We start from the raw sequence: 13,827 nt of genomic DNA, 5'->3' as shown, positions 1-13,827 counted from the left end.
ACTAAAACAAACACAGAAAGAACAATAACTGCTGGAAACCCCACTCCACCCCCTCCCACCGTGTTTTCCTCTGAAGGTGAGGAGTTAGACAAAACTCTTTGTCATATACTGATTCCGAAATCCACTGTTAAACACGCTTATGTTATTTTTCCCAAAGCCTTACTGTAATTTACAGATCGATATGGCTCTTAAATGGAAGGAACAAAGACAGGAAAAGAATTGGGGAATCTAAGTAACCTCTTTTACTTTTAATGCCACAGCGGTGCTGTGGGCTGTAGTTCTGCTAATTCAGTAAAGGATACAAGTTCTGAGACTAGCGTGCATTCAGCACTGGGACTCAAAATAGCTTGAACGCTGCAAGTTGGAAGTTCTCTGAAGATAGATGTCACAGTTCTTCTTTAAATTCAGGCAGTGAGTTAATGGGTCAGATCATCATCTCCAACGATAATTAAAATGCAGAATGTACTCTCTTTAATTTGGGATAAATTCTATAATGTCTCCTTCTTTCCTCTTCCCAACCGTCTAAAGTTTTGTTTAATGTTGATGCTAAAATTGATAGCTAAACAGTACTTCATGGTTTATCAAGTGCTCTCATATACATTTCGTATTCAATATTTTTACTGGCCCAATATTTTTTACAAATCGTCCTAACAATATCATGATGAAGAAATTATTCATATGATTTCTATTCTTTAGATACGTAATTTGAAACTCTGAGAACAATGCTGGATCACTAAGTACATATAGGTTAAAGGAGCAGAACCATAACTTGAACCACGTCTTTAATTTTTAAAAAACTGTACCCTTTCCATTTCATTACAGTTAAATATTGGTAATTATATTACTAAAAATTCTCTGAGTATTTTCCAGAGGTTTTCAGTCAAGACAGTTGCCCAAGAACAGGGAGAATCACAGTGCAAGGGAATTAGGGTGGAGGAAGGTACTGAGAAGAGACCAAAATTGGCCCTGGATAAGCTACAGAACAGAAAGAGAATACTCTTACAGAGTTTGAATGTGAAATGCACAGCATTTAGCACATTATACAAGTAATGCATTTATCTATAATTTTTACTGCCATATTTCATCAAGACTGCATTTATTATAAGATGCACCACCAAGAGAAAAAACAAAAAACGAAACCCTGTCAATTAAACCATGATACACCATTGATCATAAGATATTTTGAGGTTTTAATAAGTCAAAATGTCAAAAAAGGTACGTCTTAGAATCCAGGAAATATAGTACTGGTAACTGCGGAGGGTATGGGAATTCTCAAAATCAGTCAATATAACCTAACTAGACAATCAGTAAGCGTTTATTAAGTGCCTATGGATGGGTATGAAGAAGCAAAATGCATAATCTAGGTGAAGAGGCTTAAGTGCTACATACAAAATATTAATTGCTATCCTTCAGTTTCACAGTGATGACCACTGGTTGGAGAAAACAAATCTGCCCGTGCAAAAAAAGATGTCTGGGTGTGCAAGTGCCAGGGGGTTATGAGGTATAGGAAGGAGGAGGAGAGAGGGGAATAAAGAGGAGAAAGCAGTTGGGGGAGGGGAGGGTGGCTTGGAGGACAGGTAGGAAGAATGGAAGGAGGGGTCTAACCTGTCCAGGAGCTTCACTGAAATTCATGAGTGGTCTGAATCCTGTGCACACAGATCTCCTGATCCTATTAATTGCTGGGCTGTATGTGAAATGATTCTTTGAAACAACAGCTTTGAAAAAGGGCTTCAAACATTTTTGTAACGTCTATAGTCTAACCCTGATGATTTTTCCATTCTTGTATATTGTTTAAATCACAAAGACTGAAAACTTAGACACTTTTGATACCTCTCAAATTTGAGCTAAATGTAGCTGCCTAAACATTGGACATTGCTTGGAAATTAAATTTTGTTATGACTGGTCTTCAACATTCTTGATGACTTAAAAGCTTTAGATTCTGTGATTAAAGTTAAAAAGTTGCTTGGGCTGAAACCAATCATCTAAATATTTAACTTGGGCATTTTGCATATTTTTATGATTATCAGCACACAATCTGTGTGCTGAACTGGAAAAATGAAATTAGATTGTTTATTTCTAATTAAAAACATTTCTGTTTCTGCAGTGAGATTTTCATAAATAAATTACCCTGTAATGTGAAATAATTGCTTTTGCAATTAACCAAGTAAGAAGAAAAGATACTCAACCTTTTAGCCGTGCATTATGCTCATAAATTTATTGCTAATTGGAAAGGGATAATATCCTGTAGCATCATTAAGCTTCATGGCTAAGTGATAAACTACATTAGACATTCTGATACTGTTACATAGTTGCTTGTGATTGAGGAAAAACTAACCTAGTAATGGTAATTACTTCTTTTAAAAGGAAAAACTATAAATAAATAATAATGCAGAGCAGTTTCATTTTTAAAAGTCAATAATGAATTCCGTCTGCTGCATGCCATTAAAAATCAAAGAGGTTACTTACGTGCGTGCCTCAGATCTTTTTATATCTTTATGCCTTCCATTTAGAAGTATAGGTCGACCCATCAATGATAATGTTATTTTGACTTGTTTGACCAAAACTTAAAGAAAGAAAAAGACGGGCTTCCCTGGTGGCGCAGTGGTTGGGGGTCCGCCTGCCGATGCAGGGGACGCGGGTTCGTGCCCCGGTCCGGGAGGATCCGACATGTCGCGGAGCGGCTGGGCCCGTGAGCCATGGCTGCTGAGCCTGTGCGTCTGGAGCCTGTGCTCCACAATGGGAGAGGCCACAGCAGTGAGAGGCCAGCGTATTGCAAAAAAAGAAAAAAAAAAAAGAAAAAGACAAAAACCTCCTATTGATTTCCCTCCGCATTTCTGTGGAGCCTAAAGGACTTATTTCAATAAAATGCCAAAGGAAAACAAAGGCATTTAAGCAAACTTTTAAGAGGATGGTTAGGAGAGCCTAATGAAATGCATTACCAGTCTTTGAAACCCAGAAAACAAGCATAAGCGTGTGACTTAATCACTAGCATTACCCTACCTGTGCACAACCTTTCAGTTACGGGCAAGATAAGGCAATATGCAAACCTCACTGGCAAATTTCATTTCCTACGAATGAATGAATGAAAAAAGTCACTAATGACATATAAATGGCCACTGGACATGAAAACAGACCCAAAATCACTATGTTTGAATCTATTTCTGGTAGGGCCTCCATATAGAATCACAGCAGCTGCACCTACAGCAAATCATAGACAAATAATGTAGCTGCACGGAAAGTCTTTTTCATATCCTATATTCAGACTAGTATTTCAACAGAGTCACTCCCTCCTGACTGCCCCCAGCAAACATTCCCTTCCTGGAGGTAGTAACCAACAGATCCATATAGGTCATCGGGATTTTGAAAATGTAACAAAGTCACCTTTCTCTGACCTTCTAAAATGACTTGTTTAAAGCTGAGAGCACTTACACATACCTTTACGTGCGCAGAACATTTCTGAGGTCCTCCCTTCAACCCCTACTCAGCCAGCAAAGTGCTGCTCTCAGGAAGACAGCACGGGGATTTTGGTTCCTGTGCTTCCCCGGGTAATACAACACTTCCTTTCTGGGAGAGTGCCCTCTACTCCCGGCCCTGACCTCTGGTGGCAGTGTTTGAGTCTCAAAGGTTTCTGTTTCTGCACTCGGTAAAACCACTGTATCGCCTCCTGGCTGCGTAAGCCTCCCTCTCGTTTCACTGAACATTCTCGAAACAGTGCCAGCATGCTCTACATAATACACTACTAAGTGGACCCTCTAAGTCTATCATGGAGTGAGATAACAGAACTCAGTATCTAACTTCTGTACGTTTCTTATCTTAAAGTGAATCAATGGCGCAGCCACCTTTAACAAATCTCTATTATGTACTCCTAACAGCACTGAGACTCAGCAGACCTGATAAGGCTGGGTCCTAACCTGATTGGTGTTTTATACCTTTACAGATATTTAAATGCTGTTAGCTCATTGTCCAAACATAAGTTTGATTTCTTCTTCTCCAGGACCTCCATCTGCATTGTCATGATATAGTACACACTACTTTGCATTACAGTTATTTCCTTCTGTATTCTTTCCCTGTTAGGACAAGGAGAGAGTACATTACAGCACCTATAATAGTGTGGAAACTTAGTAAGTGAATGAATGAACGAGTCATAATAACTCCCTCTTCCTACCTGCCCCCCACCTCCCCTTAATTCACATTCTGTGTTAGTCCTTTACAAGCAAATGGCACCATCCACAGCCTGGCTCTCTTTGACTCTCAGAATCCTGGAGAAGACTTTGGTGGGTGTTTCCCTTTTGTTGTCCCCAGTCATCACATTTTTATGGGATCCTTCAGTGGCAGCTCACTGAGATATAAACATATGATAACACTGTATTTTATTTGGTGGGTAGGGCTTATTATCATCAGGAAGAGAAAATGTCAACTCAGTAGATAAAAATCCTTTGCGAGTCCAAGGTCTGCTGTCTGCCAAAATAGGTGGGCTCCAGGGGCAAGTTAAAAAAATATACAAGTCATTGAAAACTGTGTGCAGTACATTGTGATGAACTGACAATGCTTATAAAGAAAACAGAGTTCATATTACCACCAGTTCATGACACCGGCATCTCTACGCAAGACAATAAGACCAAGATTTTGCGTGCAGTACAGAACTTACGGCCTTTGCCAAGTTCTGACAGTTCCATGATAAGCTATTCATTGGCTAGTACAGAACCGGATCAAACCAACATGATTTCAGAGGAAAATGGTATAAAATGGCGATATAATTCATTCTCAGATGAAAATTTATGGTATCTAATCTTCTCTATGGAGCTACCGTTGTATCCACCACAAACTATTTGGCTCCTTTAAGGGTTCCAGCAGTATTCCATATGAATGCTATTAATTAAATAAGACAACCTATGTAAAACTTCTGGTAAAGTTCCTGGCACTCCGCTATAAGTGTTTTAACAGCTATTAATTTCTATTCCATTCCTTAATCATACGACTGGCTTATTCCAGTCCTAGATACCATTCTACATAAGAGCAATGCTAATGCTAAACAATGCCTTACATGTAGGTAAGGCTTTATCATTTACGAAGTGCTTCAACTAATATTCTCTAGTTATACACACAGCCACCCTGGGAAACGTTGCTTATTCTCAAAGTTTTGTGGAGTTAGCTATGTATAGAAACTTAATGACAATGTATCCTGGCAGCTTTATATGGTGAACAAAAAGAGAGGCCAGAAGTGTTTTGAAGTTGCTCTAATGTTCACCTTCAAATAATTTCGCATAGCTGCAGACTCCTGGAAACGACAGCAAGCAGGTAGAAAGCAGGAATGAACTGGCTCTTTTTTTAAATCAAGACTTTATATTAGAAGAAGAGACTCACACACAAAAAACCCTAGACAAAACATAAACATATGGTTTTCAGGATCTGCCGAAAATGCAAACGGGTGGCTTTTATATATTTACATCTCACATAGATGGTAATGCTATCTATATCTGCATTGTGTTTGAATTCAAATAATAGAAGTATAAAGACGTACACACATATCAAATACACTTATACACTGGTCATATGAAAAGTACTTGTAAAAACAAATATCCATAGCTATATACATTTCATATCTACACAACACACATATTTCCCAGTATTCTGTCATTTGCTCTTTCTTATTTGCTTTCACTAGGAATCTGATAGGAACTAGATTTGAGTCACTTGTCAGCTAAGTGTAGTTCTTTCAAGGTTTTGTAAGACCAAGTCAATCTTTTAATTGTGCTTAGAACCGGCCATTAGGCATCTGATGACATAGTTTCCAAAGAATAAATACTGGCTCTTGGGCATTGCTTCCTCTTAGCTGTCCTTCAACTTTGGGATCCAGGCTGCTAAGAAGCTCTGTTTTTAAAATATTTTTAGTGCTGTGGTCAGGAATGCCACTGCTTCTACATAACCTCTGGTTTTTATTCTAGATTCTTTTTCCAGTATTTTTAAAATGTATTTCCTATCTTACTTCTTGATTGATTTGCCTTATATTATATGTTACATCATGTAGTTTGATCAATTCGTGATAATGAGACGTTTTATTTCATTGAAAGGTTTTTTTTTTCTTCAATTTTATTGTGGTAAGAACATAACGTTCTTACCACACAGTCTAGTTCTTATCAGATTCCTAATGTGAGCAAATAAGAAAGAGCGCATGACAACATACCGGGACATACGGATTTTGTATAGATATGACACATATATAGATATTTGTTTACATAGGTACTTTTCATATGACCATTTCACAAGTGTGTTTGATATATGTGTGTCTCTTATTTGAATTCCAACACTTAACATGTTAACATGCAAAATTTTGCATACAGTACATTGTTGTTCATTATAATGTAACTTTTTTCCTTATATTTTATTTTTTATTGAAGTATAGTTGATTTACAAAGTTGTGTTAGTTTCAAATATACAGCAAAGTTATTCAGCTATATATATACACACACACATATATATTCTTTTTCAGATTCTTTTCCGCTATAGGTTATTACAAGATAGTGAATTTAGTTCCCTGTGCTATACAGTAGGTCCTCGTTGTTTACTTTATATACAGCGGTGTGTATATGTTAATCCCAAACTCCCAATTTATGCCTCCCTCCCTTTCCCCTTTGGTAACCACAAGTTTGTTTTCTATGGCTGTGGGTCTATTTCTGTATTGTAAATAAGTTCACTTGAATCATTTTTTAAAGATTCCACATACAAGTGACATCATATGATACTCGTTTTTCTCTTTCTCACTTACTTCACTTAGTATGATAATCTCTAGGTCCATCCATGTAGCTGCAAATGGCAAAACTTCATTCTTTTCTATGGCTGAGTAATATTCCATTGTATATATATACCATATCTTCTTTATCCATTCATCTGTCAATGGACATTTAGGTTGCTTCCATGACTTGGCTATTGTAAATAGTGCTGCTATGAACATTGGGGTGCATGTATCTTTTCAAATTACGTTTTCTCTGTATACATGCCCAGGAGTGGGATTGCTGATCATACAGCAGTTTTATTTTTAGTTTTTTAAGGAACCTCCATACTGTTCTCCATAGTGGCTGCACCAATTTACATTCCCACCAACAGTGTAGGAGGGTTCCTTTTTCTCCACACCCTTTCCAGCAAATAATGTGACTTTAAATGTAAAAATTTGTTGTTTTATTTCTATGCGATGGGTAAATCTGCTTGATTACACAATTAGGACTTGTTCAAACTGAACTTTTTTTTGAAGATGGTAGGGATAGGACCCTTTGCTAAAGGAAAATTTATGAAAAAATAGTCTTTCCAATACTTGGGTAATTTCAGAATCTTGAGGTCTTCCTATTTATAGATGTTAATTGTCGGCAGGTAGGATTATAAAAGCACTTTTGCTAATAACACATTACAATGCCAAGGATACAACCTTAACTTGAGATGTGAATTTTACTTGTAGCCTACACCCTTATCAAAACGCATGCTACAGAATACAAAAAGAACGCTTTCCTCCTCAGGTGAAGTGCCAAACAGATGCGGTTAAGATGCCGAGTGATCAGCGGTGTCAGTTCTAAAACAAAGGTTTTCCAGGGGATGAATGCAAGGGGAGGCAATGTTCCCTGGTGGAGAGAAAACATCCACTTCTCTATGAGAAGGGCTACTTATCAAGTATTTAATTTTCTTTTAGAAGAGAAAGGGTGTTTAAGAGTGATTTTTAAAAGAAAATTTGAACTGCTTACAGTAGCGATTATTGCCGGGTATACGGAGGGTATTTCAAGTGTACTAGTCTTCATGGTAATAAATGCCTCACAAAATTCCTATAAGTTTAGTTTGCCTAAAAGAGCTTTCACCAAACCAGATCAGGTAGCACGTAACAAAATTAATGCTGTTTACTGAGCAGCTAGTGTTTGAGGGAAGCCTATGCCAAACACTGGAGTTACAGTGGCGATTCAGTAACCTGATATACGCAGTCTTTTAAATTTTCTTCTTTCTCCTTGTGAACATACTTTCTGAATGAAGGGAAAAAAGCCCCAAGTTCTGTGTTTTTTCCCTTGGGAATAATGTCTCCTATTGAGCAGGGAGCACAATTTCTGTTCTATTTTTCCTCCTGTTATATTTCTCAGCAATCCGCACTAAACAGTCAGCTTGTCTCCTTTCTCTGGGCTGTATCAGCTAACGTAAATATTGCAGAGTGAGCAACAGTTTAGACTCTGGAGGCAGTCTGCCTGGGTTCCAGCCTCCACTTTCCAGCCATGAGGCCTGGGGTAAATTATTAACCTCTCTGCCTCTCAGTTTTCTCACCTGTGAAACTAGGATTTTAACACTTCCTACCTCATAGGGCTGCTATGAGGATTAAGTGATTTAATACGTACGAGAAACTCAGAATAGTACTTGGCATGGAATAAGTACTCAATAAATGCTAGCTTGTTAAATTATCATTATAAAGAGAAAGCTATAGAAGTAGGTGTAGGTATTTCACATATTGCCAGCCATATCAAGATAAGTCATGTTAAGACAACATGCTTTATAATATAGAAATTTATTAGGATGAACTCTTCAAAACAAAGCTTTCCTTAACTATCTGATTTTGAAATTTCAAAATTGTCATAAGAAAAGAGATGCAGAAAGCAAATAAAGGAAAAAAACCCTCAGTTCATAACGACAAATGAGTTTTAAGCTTGATTTCAAGCTCCTATAGTAAGGTCTAACTAAGAAAATGAATGATTCCACACATAAAAAGTTACACAGTACATGAAAATTACTATAGCCTAAAAGAATTATGTTAAAGTTAGTGCTTGATGAAAACAGTTACGTCAATCAATGGTGCCTTGGGACTTACCTGGTGGCGCAGTGGTTAAGAATCCGCCTGGCAATGCAGGGGACATGGGTTCGAGCCCTGGTCCAGGAGGATTCCACATGCTGTGGAGCAACTAAGCCCGTGCGCCACAACTACTGAGCCTGTGCTCTAGAGCCTGTGAGCGACAACTACTGAGCCTGAGTGCCACAACTACTGAAGCCCGCGGTGCCTAGAGCCCGTGCTCTGCAACAAGAGAAGCCACCACAATGAGAAGCCCATGCACCACAATGAAGAGTAGCCCCCACTCGCGGCAACTACAGAAAGCCTGTGCACAGCGACGAAGACCCAACACAGCCAAAAATAAATAAACACATAGATCGATTGATCGATAAATAAATAAATAAATAAATATTAAAAACAAATCAACGGTGCCTTGGACATGGTCTAATAGTGTAATCTTAAACTTTTACTTTATTATAATTATTAATTTAAAAAATTTCCCCAGATATGAATTATATGCCATATAATTTTTTTTCAACAAAAGGGAGACAATCATTAAGATTATGGACATTGAGAAGTGGAAACAACAAAGATCAAGCAGAAGATTATAAAAGAGAAAAACAATGAAATGATTAGTGACTGATTAATAAGAAAAGAAAATGGAATAGATATCATTTAAGAAAATAATTCAAGATCTCTCAGTCACATTGGTCAGAAACAAGTTAGTCCTCTTGAAAATCAGAATGACCTTTTAGCTTTTGTTTTCACATATGTTAACCATATGTAGTGTAGAAATTAAAATTATACTATATTTGATCTATTTAGACTATGTGGCTGGAAACTGATGTAAAAACTGGAATTAATTATTTTATTTTTAAACAATCTATTACATTTCCTGACAAAAGCCATTTCTATAGTTCAAAAGCAAAAGTACTCTCCATCACCATTTAATGGCTGGGAAAAAAAAAAAAAAAAAAAGCCTAGATTTGACTAAGTTAATTTTGGAATAGTCAGGAAAGAATGGGGATGCGAAACAGCAAAAGGAAGATATTTGGGATGTCCAGGCTGTCTGCCCAGCACTGCTACTTTACATGGAACAAAGGCTTTGCTCCACCAGCTTGAAAGAATCTTCTTGTGCCTTGTAAATTATATTGAGGATTTGGATTTTCATCTGAGGGCAATAGGGAGGTACTTAGGCTTTTAAGCAGAGTACCTTTTGACATCACCCTTACAGTTCTCCAGGGTCTGTCCAATTCTGGCTCTTTAATTCTCAGGGCAACATCTCTGAACTAGATGGGACTCTCCTCCCATTGTCCTTGGTCCCCACTATCCTTTTTCCCCACAAAATGCAATCCAGTTTGTGTTCTCAGTCCAAGTAGAAAACCATGAGGACAACTGAAATCAATGCTCAGACAAAATCAGACCTGACAGAGTGGATTCACTACTCACAGGATCCGGCCTAAGAACTCCTTTCCATCATCACCCCCTCTTGCTCACTGAGTTTAACATATGCAGGCTTCTTTGCTGTTCTTTGAACACACCAAGCATGCTCCTGTCCTAACACTTTTGTACTTGTGGTTCCCCTTTTCTTAGAATGCTCTCCCCAGACATTGGCCTGACCTTGCTCCCTCATTCTATTTAAGTCCCTGTTCACTTAGCTCTTCCTTAGAGAGGTCTTTTCTCACTACAGTATCCAGAGAAGCAGCCCCTTACACGTTTTCTCCTTCCTGACACATCACTAACTGATATTATACCTTTATATGTTTCTGCATAGTCCCCCCTACTAGAATTTAAGCTCTAAGAATGTTCATTGCTATAGTTCCTCACAACCAAAACAATGTCTGGAACATTGTAGGAGACCAAGTAATATCTATTCAATGGCCCAACTAGAAGTTGCTGGGCATATAACAGATGTCCAATGAGTACTTGTGGAAAACCTATTAAGGTTTAGACTGAATGAATGTGTACATGCTTTATGCTAGATTAAAAATATGTATTCATAATAATAATTCTATTGCTATTTTATTTTAAATTTGCTTCTAATTACTGATTTGCTAAGACTTGGGGTGTCATGAGTCTTTCCTAGAGTAATGTTGTCTAAATTGAGATTTAAAGAGAGAAATAAATTAGGCAAACAGGATCATGTGTTGAAAAGGTAGGTGGGAACAGGGGAAAGGGAAAGTTCTCAAGGCAGAGAGACTACACGGGAAAAGGCCTGGTGAGGAAGCTTCAACTGCAAGAAGTCCAGTGTGACAGTAGCATGCTACAGGAGAAGATATGATACATCATGGTACAGAGAGAGGAGAGATACGAGATTAGGGAAATAAGCAGGAACCAGGGCCTTCATGTGCCCTGTAAATTACACTGAGAATTTAGATTTTAATCTGAGGGCAATAGGGAGAGCATTAATAAGATCAGACTTGAACTCTAAAAAGTAGCCCCAGTACAGGAGATGGATTGGAGGGGGACACATCCTGAATGTAAGAATGGTCTTAGGAGGTGATGATTATAATCCATGTGATATACGAAGCTAAATAACGACAGTAGGGACTGAAAGAAGTGAATCAATCGAAGCCACTTTACAGGTTAGAATAGCTAGGATTTCTTGAGTGATTATAGCTGCTCTGATGGGGGAGATGTGCTTGGGGTGGTAGAAGAAAGAACCTATTTTGGTACCAAAGAATACTGAAGAGAACTCAGCTTTAAAGGGGGGCATTAGAAAACCAACTGTGGAAAGGCTGGTTTTGAAATACCTGTGGAATATCCTAGGAGATGTCTAATAAATAGTTGTAGGTCTAAGGTTTATGATAATCTTCCCAGCTGGAAATTTAGATTCGAACATCATCTGCTCATGGATGTGAATTAATATTGCTTAGGACAAACATATTCTCATATATTCTTTACCTAGATTCAGCCATTGTTAATATTTTATCCCATTTGTTTTACATTTGTGCTCTCCCTCTCTTTGTCTTCTCTCTCTGACATATATGTATACATACACACACACATAATGTATATATTTGCTGAACCATTTGAGGGTAAGTTACATGCATCATGGCTTTGGCCCTAAATACTCAAGCGTATACTTCCTATGAATATGGATATTCGTGCATACCCCTGAATATGCACTTTTCAATTTCACATTGACAGAATACTTTTATATGATTGTTGTCTGCAGTCCAATTTTGACTACTGACCCAATAATGACTCCGGACAGCATTTTTAATTCTCAAGTTAAGGTTGATTTCTTCTGCTAAGTTTGGCTTTCACAATTACACAAAGGTCTAAGAGTCACGCTAAGTAGTTGATGTTGTTTGCATTTTCCTTCCGATAAAAGAAATAATAAGGTTTGAAAGTATATTTCTTTATGTTACTGAAATCCATCTCCTGCAGCTTTTTTTTTTTAATTCTATGAGTTCTATCATCTACATAAAGGCAAAGCTATCACATGAATAAAAAAAGCGTTGCCCAACTGACCTCCTCGGTATAGTATTTGCTTTGATGCTTTTTTATGAGCAATAAAGCTTTTTAAGCCCCCAGGGAACATTCTTCCTGTTCTTAAGATCACCTATTTTTGTTTGTTTCTTTTTTGTTTTTTGGGTTTTTTTGGCCTCCTGGCTTGTGGGATCTTAGTTCCATGGACTAAGGATCGAACCTGGGCCCTCGGCAGTGAGAGCGCAGAGTCCTAATCACCGGACAGCCAGGGAATTCCCAAGATCAGCTAATTTGAGTTATATTATTTTTTTTCTCCCTTTAGGAAAGTAATTGATAAGGAAAGGATGGAGGGTAGTGGTGGAAGGCGACAAAGTCCAGTCTGTAAAGTAGACTTTATGATTAAAGTCACCTTTAAGAAGTATCAAAATTATAATTCTAAAAAATGTAACGCACCAGAGCATCAGCTAGAGCTAAATTCAGTAGGTTGTCAGCAAGAGCTCAGAGTAGGACGATATAAACCATCAGCATTCCAAACCTAACAGGACCAGAGCTGCACAATGGGAGGCTTTATTTATAGGAAGCCTATCGCACCCACTTGCAAACTTGCTAAACTGGTTTCTGTTTCCTTTGTGGGTGCTTTGGTCAAAGAAGAGAAGCGTGTTTTGGCTTGTCACTGAATGTTGATCTTTAATGGAAAAGAAACAGATTTATCAGAATTATTTACCTCCAAAAGAGTCCTGACTTCACCTTGTTCAAAGCCACTCATAGCTGTGCAAATGGCTTCCTCGCTTCCCATCCCTCTTTTTTTAGATATGAGAAATGGACCTGGGTTGATCTGCAAGCCACGTCAAAGGCAAAGGTTTGATATGTCTTAAATCTCTGATAAAAAATAGTACACATAGCAGTCCTTAGCTGCCCTCGGAAACCACCACCAAGATGACCAAACCATGATACATTTGTCATTTAAGCTACTGGAAGATTTGCCCCAAAAGTACATGAACTTGGGTGTACCTTCATAAGGTATCTGTTTTAGAACCTTAAAAACAAAATCAAATGGTGGGGCTCCAGTATAAAGCTGTAAAATTAGGGGCTTTGAAATCAGACACATCTGAGTTTGAATTCTCTCTCTGCTGCTTACTCTGTTGCTTTGGCTGAATTACATAAAGCTCTCTATCCCCCAGTTGCCTTGATAGTAACAAGGGAGCGATAGCACGTACCTACCAGGGCATTAAATGAGGATTAAATGAGATAACATATGTGACATGTCTAAGTACAATATCTACCATATAGTAGGTGCTTAAAAATAATTCCCTGAGCCCTTCAGCATGCTGACAAGGACTGATTTACTACAAAGCAGAAGGCCTGATTCAAGGCAGAAGGATTGATTTAAGGCAGAAGAGGTGGAGAGGAGGGACCCGAGTCTTCCTGGAGGCGGTGACATAAATCAGTGAAGGAAGGAAAGCAGAAGACAGGCGGCTATGTCATGGTCTAGACGAGGGCACAAGAAGCTCGAACTTGGATAGCACCAGTGAGGAAGACGACTGGAGAGGACTTGTGAGTGTTAGGGAGCACAAGAGACACGTGACTCCCAATGTTCACATCTG

General features: G+C 38.2%; 1 protein-coding gene across 7 annotated transcripts in view; it reads right to left on the bottom strand.

The window, feature by feature from the left end:
* Positions 1-13,827, bottom strand: part of OXR1 (oxidation resistance 1) — a 457,600-nt gene that overhangs the window by 136,926 nt on the left and 306,847 nt on the right. Inside the window, exon 1 of one of the 7 annotated variants that reach the window (XM_032610531.1) lies at positions 3,436-3,461. The exons of the other annotated variants lie outside the window; for them this stretch is intronic. Within the exon in view, the coding sequence (XP_032466422.1) occupies positions 3,436-3,454 (19 nt within the window). The 5' untranslated portion in view covers positions 3,455-3,461. Of the gene's footprint in view, positions 1-3,435; positions 3,462-13,827 lie in introns of those variants that run through there. 7 annotated transcript variants of the gene reach the window in all.

Source organism: Phocoena sinus, chromosome 17, assembly GCF_008692025.1.
Source record: "Phocoena sinus isolate mPhoSin1 chromosome 17, mPhoSin1.pri, whole genome shotgun sequence".
NCBI classification, from domain to species: Eukaryota; Metazoa; Chordata; class Mammalia; order Artiodactyla; family Phocoenidae; genus Phocoena; species Phocoena sinus.
Note: the sequence above shows the minus strand (reverse complement) of the source record. Positions and strands in the feature narration are given on the sequence as shown.